At 41.2% G+C, this 11,150-nt stretch overlaps 1 protein-coding gene across 1 annotated transcript; it reads left to right on the top strand.

The window, feature by feature from the left end:
• Positions 1–619: 619 nt before the first annotated feature.
• Positions 620–10,771, top strand: tbx5b (T-box transcription factor 5b; the record flags this gene model as incomplete). Its single annotated transcript, XM_079221651.1, has 8 exons — positions 620–760; positions 1,063–1,157; positions 1,426–1,545; positions 3,120–3,267; positions 5,263–5,415; positions 7,459–7,550; positions 8,612–8,865; positions 10,197–10,771. The coding sequence occupies 8 exons, from the start codon at positions 620–622 to the stop codon at positions 10,769–10,771; spliced, it is 1,578 nt and encodes a 525-aa protein (XP_079077777.1).
• Between the last annotated feature and the right edge of the window lie 379 nt (positions 10,772–11,150).

Genomic DNA, 11,150 nt, shown 5'->3' with positions numbered 1-11,150 from the left:
CCAATAGCAAGCAAGTGCCATGCCATCATTAACAAAAACAATGTTAAAGTTCAAATTCACATTTAATACAATTTTAAATGGAAACCGGAAGGTTATTGGACCAGTTACAATGTAAGTCAATGCAATGTAACGTTATCCATCATCTTGCTACTATTTTACAAATAGAGGATCATAAGTTATTTGTGGTTTATACCAACATTGACCGCCTTTTCCTTTACAAACCTGCACATCAACTGTCCAACAGTTTGTGTTACATCAGCCTTATTCTTAGTTTATAGTGTTTTGTCCTATCAATTGCAAAAATATATACAAAATATATTTATTAATATTTTTTACATGATAGATCTTCACACTGGCCTTAATTTCCCTTCAATTTAGTGGGTCACTATCAATATGAAATGTTCAGTGACAGCCATCAAAATATATCAAACAACTTGCCTCTGTTGTTCACCCAGTGTGTTTATGTGTGTGTGTGTGTGTGTGTGTGTGTGTGTGTGTGTGTGTGTGTGTGTGTGTGTGTGTGTGTGGTTGTGTGTGTGTGTGTGTGTGTGTGTGTGTGTGTGTGTGTGTGTGTGTGTGTATGTGCGTGCGTGCGTGCGTGTGCGTGTGTCAGTGGGACATGGCAAACGGAGAGGACCAGTTCGGCCTTGCAGAGCCTCCGGACTCTGATTCCATGGATTCCCCAAAAGAGACCAAACAGAAAAATCCCAGCTGCACCTTGAACTCACCAGCTTCACCGCAGAAAGCGTCCAGTCAGCAGGTACCGGCCTGTACTGCGGACCAGAATGTAAATATGGATTTTATTAATATTGATCAATCAATGAGTTCAGATAATAAATCCAGAATTTTCTGCGGTTATTGACGTGAGTTTATTTACCGCGAATTAGGTTTATATCATAAATCCCTATTTAAATAAAAATACTAAAGTTATGCTTTATATTGGTCAATACTACATTTAATAAAACAATTAATAAAAACATGTTGTTTCATTTTGGGCCTGTATTTAACTTCCAGAAGACTTTCTCTTCCGCTGTAGTGAGCACTGTTTTTATTTTGCTGCAGGGAATGGAAGGAATCAAAGTTTTCCTGCACGACAGGGAACTTTGGACAAAGTTTGATGAAGTGGGAACTGAAATGATCATCACCAAGGCTGGAAGGTAAGAGGTTAGGAGGAGGAAATAAGTATCTGTTTGACTTCGGGTATATTTGGTTCATCATATTTAATTTTATAAAGCCATGTCTTTACTAAAACACTGAAGTTGTAATGCACGAGATATATTGTTATAAGCAGTATGCCTGCGGGCTACTCCGGGGACATTTTGTCTTCGAGGAGGCTGGCTGTTTATTATCTAACTTCAGGTATTTTATCATAAGTCTGTCTGAAAGGACATTCTAACATGTTCCTCCTCGATGTTCTCCCTGTAGGAGGATGTTCCCCAGTTACAAGGTGAAGGTCACAGGACTCAACCCGAAAACCAAATATATACTCCTGATGGACGTTGTGCCCGCGGACGACCACCGCTACAAGTTTGCAGACAACAAATGGTTCGTATAGTTTGTGGCAACATGTACGAACTTCAAACTTCCAATACCACCCAAACATCTGAGTGGTACATAGGCGATTACAAGTTATCAAATATGCATCCATCCCTACAGTTTTCACACGACCCTCTTGTTTATTAATGATATATAACATGTTTAACATCATTACGCAGCGAATAGTGATTAAACGACAGCACGACCACTTGTCTAAATGAATTAATACAAAATAATAGCCTACTTCTGGGGGATTTTTTTTCTTCAAATTCTCCTCCCTACTTTTTTAGTTATGTGGGCCACTATATATCTTACATTAGAAACCTCAGCCTGAAACCTCTGTAAACCGATATCTGCGTAAAGCGTGTTGTTGTGGGTTTACTATTCACTCCACCCTTTGCCTCTAAAGGTCGGGTCCTTTTTGCAGACTATGGTGACCTAATTCCCGTGTTTCCCCCCGTAATTGCCCGCCGGTGAAATCAGAGTAGAGAGAGACTATGACGGGTTCACCGGGCGGACAGACGACGCAGACCGGATTAAAGTCTCTCATTCAGCTGCTTGTTGGGCTGAGGGGGGATATCCGAACACACCACTGAATCTGTGATCCGTCGATGCTCTGCCTCTTCCGAGCATCAGGCACTGCGTTCTTGTAACAGGAAACAGGAGTAGAGAAACGTAGTGCGACACACAGTCCTGCAGCTCAGAGCGAGATGTGTTTGTGAAGATAACTCTGTGCTGCTGGCCTTTAGAACTTTTTAGGAGACCAAGTTGTTCTTTTGCCGATTGCTCACCTCAAATACAACAGGCTTAAAATGTGTTTTAAAAATTATGTTATTTTTCTTTAGTTTCATTTGGCTTTTTTGTGTGTGTGAATTCATTTAAATGTTGCCATGCAGGTCACGTCATTGAGCGTCGAGACTCAAAACACATAGGCCAGCCTTCATGCAGCGCTTTTTATTCAGTGACATAGATGGTAACTCGTTTTTCGAGCTCTTTATTCTTGAGCTTCAGTTGATAATTAGATCACATGTCCCACTAATTATTTTCAGCCCTATTTTTTGTTTGTGACGTGTACAACGTCAGACGTCGGCCTTAACGTGCTAAGAAATTCGCCCTCACCCGTTTGACACGTGGATTCAAAATGAATGAATGAAAACCATCTCTCAAACTTTCGTAGGGCCTGCTTCTAAACTTCTTTGACAAACTGAATGACTGCACCGGTCTTGGATGTCTTTGGTTCTTGTTGTTTGAGTTTGGAGGGGATTCAACGTTGTTCACGGTTTCAGGCTTCTCGCTCGGCGCCTCAACATCTCTGTGGCACAAAATAACCGAGGAGGATACAGCCATTTAGAAAAGGACCGAGTTAATTTTGACTAAGCTGTGGTCCAGATGTGGATATTTGTGTAAAACTCAAGAAGGTGCATTTTGTATTAGTCTAATTAAAGCACCAGATAGGCCTTCTGCAGACGGCGGCTGCGCGGGCCTCCGCATGCGCTGTGTCATGGCGGTCAGAAACACCACTGTGACCCACTGTGTGTCAATGTCTGCCCGTTTCTCATCTGCTGCACTTTTCTCCTCTAAAGGTCGATAACGGGAAAGGCCGAGCCCGCGATGCCCGGGAGGCTCTATGTCCATCCGGACTCTCCCGCCACCGGAGCTCACTGGAGCCGCCAGCTCGTCTCTTTCCAGAAGCTCAAACTCACCAACAACCACCTGGACCCCTTTGGACATGTGAGCCCGTCTTCTTAAGAGTGTTGAGCTAATGTGATGTATGCATATTTATTCAGAACAAGACAAATCTTCTTGCTCTGTTATATATTTGTATTTGTTTTAGCTCGTTGTGGGTCTGTAATGTTTAGGCTTGGTTATGTCATAAACACGTTATTTAAAAGACACGGAAGAACACAAATCATAACATTCCCAGTGAAAATGCATGGTCTATTGGCCTGAACTTAGCAAATAGCCATAATATGCATTTTAAATAATCAACCTTAAGTGATTTTTGAATGATGACACATACAGTAGGCAGGTATAACCACACGTAGCTCACTCTCGTGAACATGTATCAGCAGACGTCACGTGCAGAGTAGATACACGACAGATCCACAGAGAGACTCATTTCCGCCATGTCCAGCTCTGATTGCTCCACTTACCCAGCAGTAACTCTCAGTTCATACACTTTATTTCGCGAGAGCAAGTATCCTTTTTTTCCCGCGTGCGTCTTGGTGCGTGTATTCGCAGGCAAAAACTAACTTTTGTTCAAGCTTGTTAGAGGTAATGATTTCAACGACTCTAAAGCCCATTAGCTAATGCATGTCACCGGCGGACACGTCACTGCGATTAAACGGTGCCCCCTTGGATAAACAAACGTGCTTGCGCCCATGCATGCGCATACACATCGGACCGTGAACCATTAAAACAAAACAAAAAGCACTTGTAGAGTTGCCGGTGTCATGTTAGTTACGAATGCACTGAGTTGTTATAGATTCACTTCCCTGGTAATTGCAAGTCAAATTCAACGATATACCTTTTTAATAAATAATAAAAGTTGTAGGTCCCCAAGCGCACACACTTTATACAACCTTCAACAACACTGAGAAGAGTAGTGGCTCTAAATGTAGCATAGTTAAATATGTGATGTTAACAATTTAAAAAAAAGTTTGTATCTAGTTTGAAGTTAATCTGCATTTGTTCAAAACAGAACAGAAATGTTTCCTTAACAAGATATATGTATGTAATCCAAGCCAATCTTCAGGACAAACAATGATCTTGTCATATCTACTCTGTTCCAATATAATAGCGAGATGGGAGGAGTCATGGCAAGTAAGCCATGAGTAACACCATGAATGTTGTGTGCATTGGACCACATAATCACTGGCTCCTTCTAAAACAAGTGTTTGCTTTAAGGTCGGTTTGAGTATCGGAGATAAGGGAAAAAATCTGCATCTGCATACAGAGTGAGAAGTGGAGAAGTGGTGGAATAGTAACAATGATACAAACATTGTGATAGAAGTAGAATGTTTGATAGGTACTTTGAAACCATTATCTTCTCACGCAATATGAAAACATGGCTTGAAATCATGGTGGAACTATAGTTTGGCTTGATCTTCATAATAAAATGAAGTTGACTTTACTTGCAAATGTATCTTTTACTTAAAACAAGAAAGTAAAGACCTCCTTGATCTATAATAATATGATACAAAAAGTTGCATTAATTTCTTAAAGTAGATCAAGTGGATATTTTTTTATCAGTATGAGTCTATATTTCACTGAAAATAAATTAAGCTCGTCTGCCAGGTGACTCATGATTACATCAAATGTATTTTGGAATTTAGGCCTTATTTCCAATAAGTCCGATCATGTCGAGTCTAGGTCTTGTTATAATCACTTATTATTTAGTTTTGAAAAGGAAATGGTGATAAATTAAATGAACTGCTTCACTAATCACTTTGCTGGCAGCATGGTTTTTGGTAACATTGACATGAATATATTACTTTTAGAAAAAAAGCCTCAACATAAGTCAGTTACCTGGCTATAACTGAATCAGAAAAATACTAGTCTTACATTCGGGACGAACATAATAACAAATATGAATGTCATCCAAGAAATCTGGGTACCTAAACTGGGTTCACCCTCCACCTGGCTCCAGTCAGGTCCCAGCATCTGCTGGTGGGAAACATGACAGCTCTGTCAATCTCACCTCCTCAATCTCTCCCCCCTGTGCAGATAATACTCAACTCCATGCACAAATACCAGCCTCGCCTTCACATTGTCAAGGCTGACGAGAACAACGGCTTTGGCTCCAAAAACACGGCTTTCTGCACCCACGTCTTCTCTGAGACTGCCTTCATCGGTGTGACGTCCTACCAGAACCACAAGGTACGCTTTACACAAGACACAGTGCGCCAACAACACTGTTACGATGTAGGAAGTACAAAAGTGATTGCCGGTTTAAAAAAATACAATACAATACAAAAAGAGCCTTTTTTTAGATGATCCTTTTGGCTTTATTGGTCAGATGAGGAGTGTGGTGGCAGACTGAATATGGGAGAGAGGCTATATGAAGTGCAACAAAGGTCCCACAGTTTGTAATGAACGAGGGGCAGTAACCATTCGCATAGGCGCTCCACAAAAAGTGACATTTCAACATCACTTGGTGCTTTTTTTACAGACTGAAGCTAAAGGCTACCTCATAATTATCCTAACAATTATGGAAATTGTTCTCAAATTCTTATGTGTGTAAATCAGATCTATTCTGCTGTCATATTTGTGACCACTTGGATAAGTGAAGATTTGCCTTTGCTTACTGACCACATTAAAAGTTCTGTCTCTCACACACAGAATATATTCACAAACGTTCTCACACACACACACACACACACACACACACACACACACACACACACACTCACACTTTTTCATTGTTTGTATTACTGTCCTTATTTTGTATCCAAAAATTCAATTTGCATCTTCTTTGTTTATGTGGGCTAACTCAGTATTTGTAAATATGTCCAAAAATAAGTTGTGTGTGTGTCTGTGTGTCTGTATGTGTGTGTGTGTGAGCATGTGTGAGAGAGTGTGTGAGTGTTGGTCTATAATGACCTGTTTCTTTCCCTTGATCTTTGCTGATCCAGTTTTCTCAACGTCTATTAGAAAGACAGATTGCTGAAGCTTTAAGCCGCTCTGCTGGTTAAGTTTTCACAAGACGATTTCAATGGGATTACATTTCATAACAAAACTTAAATAACATAAATAGATAAATTTCCACTATAATTTTCGTCTATAGCTTGTTAGCACTTTAATTCAATTACATTATTTTGTATAGCCCAAAATCACAAATCAAAGGCCTTTCAATAATAGAAGCCTAAATTCTGCACACTTGTATCTACAGCTTCAGTACGGTATTCTTTTATTTATTGTGTAATAAAAAGTGTAAAAAAGCAAACAAACGCATACAAGGCTCATACAATATATCTACAACAAGTATTTATGTGCATTAATTAATTTAGAATAGTAGTGACATTTTTTAGTTCTTTAAAAAGTTGTGCCATTTATACATGCCAGTTGTTAGTAGTTTGTAAAAATGTAATGATGATGACTTAAGTTGGAACTGCTATTTTATAAACATGTCATCATGTATTTAAATGCATAATTCTAATGTGAAATTCATATTTTCATTTGTTCTCATTTATATTATTTTTAATAATAACAATAATTAGTGGCAGTAGCAGAAGTTAGTAATTTAATTGAAATTTAAGTTGTTGGCGTTTTAAGTATTCTAAAAAATATTCTCACTTTTACATAATTTTACAAATTACATTTGTGTGATGAAATTTGGTTATTGTGTAAATACACATTATTGCTGTCATACAAGTGATAACAAATACTAATGGTATTACACTGCTAAATCTAACATTCATGTATAAAATTAGAACTATTTAGCCAGTAGTTTGGTGCCGGTATCAGTATTTTCGGCACTTCAAAGTTTATTTAGACCCGACCTGGTGTCAGATCTCATGGCCACTTGCCTGATGTGTGATGGTGGTTTTCCTCCATGACATCACTGAGAAAAGTTTGAAGACTTAAACATCAAAGCTCGCAGCTTTGGACCTCTAAAAGCTTTGGCCTGAAATCCTTAAACCTGGCGACTGTTTGGGTAAACAGTTTATTCTCTGTCAGCTGGCGAGGACACTGTCCGCTCCTAGAAACGTCAGCTGCTGAGGAATGTTGGCCGTGCAGAGCTGCTTTTAACATCTGTAGTGCCTCTCACTCGTAGTACTAAGTCGATGAAAAGAATAGTTAAAAAACTGGATGTGCCCTGGTGTGTCTGTCTGTACTTGCAGGAAAGTGTGTTTGTTTGGGCCTGTGCATGTGGTGTAATGCTAGTGTCTGAGCTAAAGATTTCCTATGTTTGGTGCTCAGATTACACAGCTGAAGATAGAGAATAATCCTTTTGCGAAGGGCTTCAGAGGCAGCGATGACAATGAGCTGCACCGCATGGCCAAGCTACAAAGGTGAGTACAGCTTTGTTCTGTGTGTGTGTGTGTGTGTGTGTGTGTGTGTGTGTGTGTGTGTGTGTGTGTGTGTATTTGCGCATATTAGCATTCAAAGGAAACAAAATCCTTAAACCTGGCGACTGTGTTGTTATGATGTGGTACATATGGTCTAAAACACGTGTGTGTGTGTGTGTGTGTGTGTGTGTGCGTGTGTGCGTGTGTGTGCGCGCACGTGTGTGTGCGTGTGTGTGCGTGTGTGTGCGCGTGTGTGCGTGCTTGTGTGCGCGCGCGTGTGTGTGTGCGTGCGTGCGTGCGCGTGTGCGTGCGTGTGTGTGAGCCATTGTCACCTGAAGGTTGATTTTAGCCGGAAATCTCGACCAGAGCGTGCAGCGCAGACATGACACACCAAGAGTCGGTTCCTGCATTGATAAATAGATAGATGATGATATCACGTTGCTGCTGGTTTCTTCGACTGTCACTGCTGATCAGCTGATGGCCCTCCATGGTGTCTGTTTGGACTAATCTCCATTCAAGCGCTGTTGTGGCAGGCAGTTTAGAGATTTTAATAAGCCAATGGGAGACGTCGTTGCAGAGGGCGGAGGACGAGAGGTTGGCATTGAATGCAGCACCCCTGTGTTACTGTGCTGCTGTGGTTGGTGGGGAGCAGAGCAGAGGAGAGCAGGGCAGAAGAGAGTCTATCTGAAGTGACACACGGATGGATGTTTATTTTTAGAGCAGCGTATTATCTCACAACAGGACTGGCTGTGTGTGTGTGCATGCATAAGTGTGTGTCACTATCTCAGCAAGGGTCATGGAGATGTGGCCCGCTGTCCCCTACATACCACAGAGTTCACCAAGAGGGGAATGTGTACAAAACGAGATCTGAGCTGAAAGGATGTCGTACGACTAAGTAGACTTGAAAGAAGGGGGGAACAAGACCACTAATAATACCCCCAGGTAGAATTAGATACATGTACAGAGTCAGTCGTTTTATGAAGCACATCTGAGGCCATAACAACATCAGATGCAAATTCTAGCTTCTGCTGTAATTTTCAACCTCCTCTCTTTTTCGGTTTCAGTAAGGACTACCCTGTGGTCCCTCGCAGTACTGTTCGTCAGAGAGCCTGTTCCACGGGCAGTCCCTTCAGTGGGGAGGGTCGGGGTCTGCATGGATCTCCCGAAGCTGTCGGATCTCCCTACAGCTGCGAGAACGGCTTGAGCAACGGCAGTCCACAGGAGCTGCTGAGGGCTCCTCCTGCACACTACACCCTTCCTCATCCTCAGCTGCAGCCCGGCCAACAGCCACAGGTCTACCACTGCACCAAGAGGAAAGGTAGGAGGAAGCTGTGTGTCTCCGCCTACAGTTAGTATATATGTGTGAAGACACATCTCAAGCTGTAAAAACACAAAGCAATGCCCAGGGTGCAGACATTACCTATTTATTTTCATTTAATTATTGTAGAGAAAATTGTAATAGTGGCAATAACTGTGCATTTTTCTTACTTTAAATATATATCACCGATATCACAATCCTACAATGTCTCTAACTTGTGGCTCTGTCCAAGAGTATTAATAAGCTATTCCCAAAAAATCTTGTGTAAATGTTATAATAATTTCATGTTTTTACATGTTTTTTCCAAATGTGTACAAATATACATTACTGGCATTGCTGCCAGTCTAAAGTTTAATATTGTTATACAACTGATTAAAGTGTACACATGTTTTAAGATTGATTTCCTTACTTTTCGGCAGCCAGTACAAAGATAGACTAGAGACTTGAAGTTTAACAGAGTTATTTGGTTATCTTTATTTATTTATCAGTGACAGCATATTCTTGGTAATGCAATTGCTGCCGGGACAATTTAGAAAACTCAGAGATGGTTCCCAAAAATCATTGCATTTAAGAGATTTAAAACATATCAAGTTAGTGATGCAAGTTAATGATGATCTGTATATAACATGGAACTAACAAAAATATTTTTTTTTACTGCAAAGGACCTCACATTTTAGGTATTTTCAGGTGGTATTTGTAAAGCCTACTGAAATTAATAGAAACCAATGGCTGCCTGGTCAAAAGCAAATCAACCTAAAGGCCAGGTTTACATTCACATGTGCTGTGACCGGCATTTAGTCTGTGTTTGCAAACTGTTTAATTAGCATCAGATTCACTTGAGGCAGCAGCTGACTGAATGAATATCATACACACACACACACACACACACACACACACACACACACACACACACACACACACACACACACACACACACACATACACTTGCATGGGTTCATTCAGACATATTAATCAAAAGCTAAAAGAAAGTCATTAACAATGACTGAGAGAAAAAAATGCAAAGAAGCTCAAAATATTTTGTACGGCTGCAATTTAACTCAAGCTGAGAAACATCACTTAATTAAGCATGGGAGACAAGTAATGTGTGCTTCAGGCTTGATTTTTCTTTTTTTTTTAATGTCTGAAAAAGGCCTTTTAAATCTGGACTGTGCTACTTGACAGAATGGTCTGCATTGATGATAAGTATAGCCTGTACACGTTGTAGTTAATTGGGCTGGCTATTGTTTTAATTACACTATTGCAGTACTGATATCTGTTTTACCATCAAGAACAAATTAATTCATTTTCAACTCGTCTTTTTATCTTTTTAGTGGAGAACTGCTCTTCAGGAAATCGGCAGCACCCGTACAAGAAACCCTTCACCGGTAGCTCTCCGAGTGAGGGCGAGTCTTACTATCGCCCCTCCTCCTATCCTCCTCATCCACCCGGTCTATCCAACAACCAACTCACTGACTCCCCCTTCAGCTCAGACATGGGACAGCGTCAGGCTTGCATGTTTGCCGGCGCCGAGCCCAGACTGGATGAACTCAACTGTACATCCTGGTCATACACCTGCCCGCTCCCCTCTGCCATGACCCCAATGGAAACCTACCCACCTTACACCCCTCATCCTCCCTACAGCTCCAGTCCTCAGGGCTCCCGACTCAGCGCTTTAGCCCATCAGAGTTCTCCGCCGCTTGGAGAACACATCACCACCAACCCCTATCAGAGCCAGAGCTCTGGACCTTCATCTCAGAGCTCCCAAAACATTCACAGCAGACAGCTGAGCCCTCCTCTCAGAGAGTATCCTCGCTTCACGCCCAACCTGTCTCCTCCTCTCTACCACACACTAGAAACACACACACACATCAGATGTGGCGTCCCCGAATGGAGTGCAGCCTCCTAACTGAACCAGAGGACACGTACGAAAGACTGACAGAGATTCCTCGTCTCAAATTCAGTGACCCTTCGTTTGGCTTCGCTGAAAATGCGGCACCATATACGGACTAAATATGATATGATATTTGTAAAAATATTTGTGAAAAGTGATTTTGTGCTGTGTGAAGAAATGTCACCTTTTCCTCATGTTTCTCTCCTGTGATGGATGGACCAGTGAATTGTTAAAGACTGGATTTGGACATCCATGAAGTGTTAAAAAAAAAAAAAAGAGTCCGAGCAGCACAATCAAAGTTGTACTTTATTGTCTTTCCATAACCCAAAGACTGATGTCATCCACATGTTTGCACTGTGAGCCCTGCTAAGGCCAGACTGTGAGCAGCACTAGG

The sequence above is a fragment of the Taurulus bubalis genome (genome assembly GCF_910589615.1).
Source record: "Taurulus bubalis genome assembly, chromosome: 8".
Taxonomy (NCBI): Eukaryota; Metazoa; Chordata; class Actinopteri; order Perciformes; family Cottidae; genus Taurulus; species Taurulus bubalis.
Note: the sequence above shows the minus strand (reverse complement) of the source record. Positions and strands in the feature narration are given on the sequence as shown.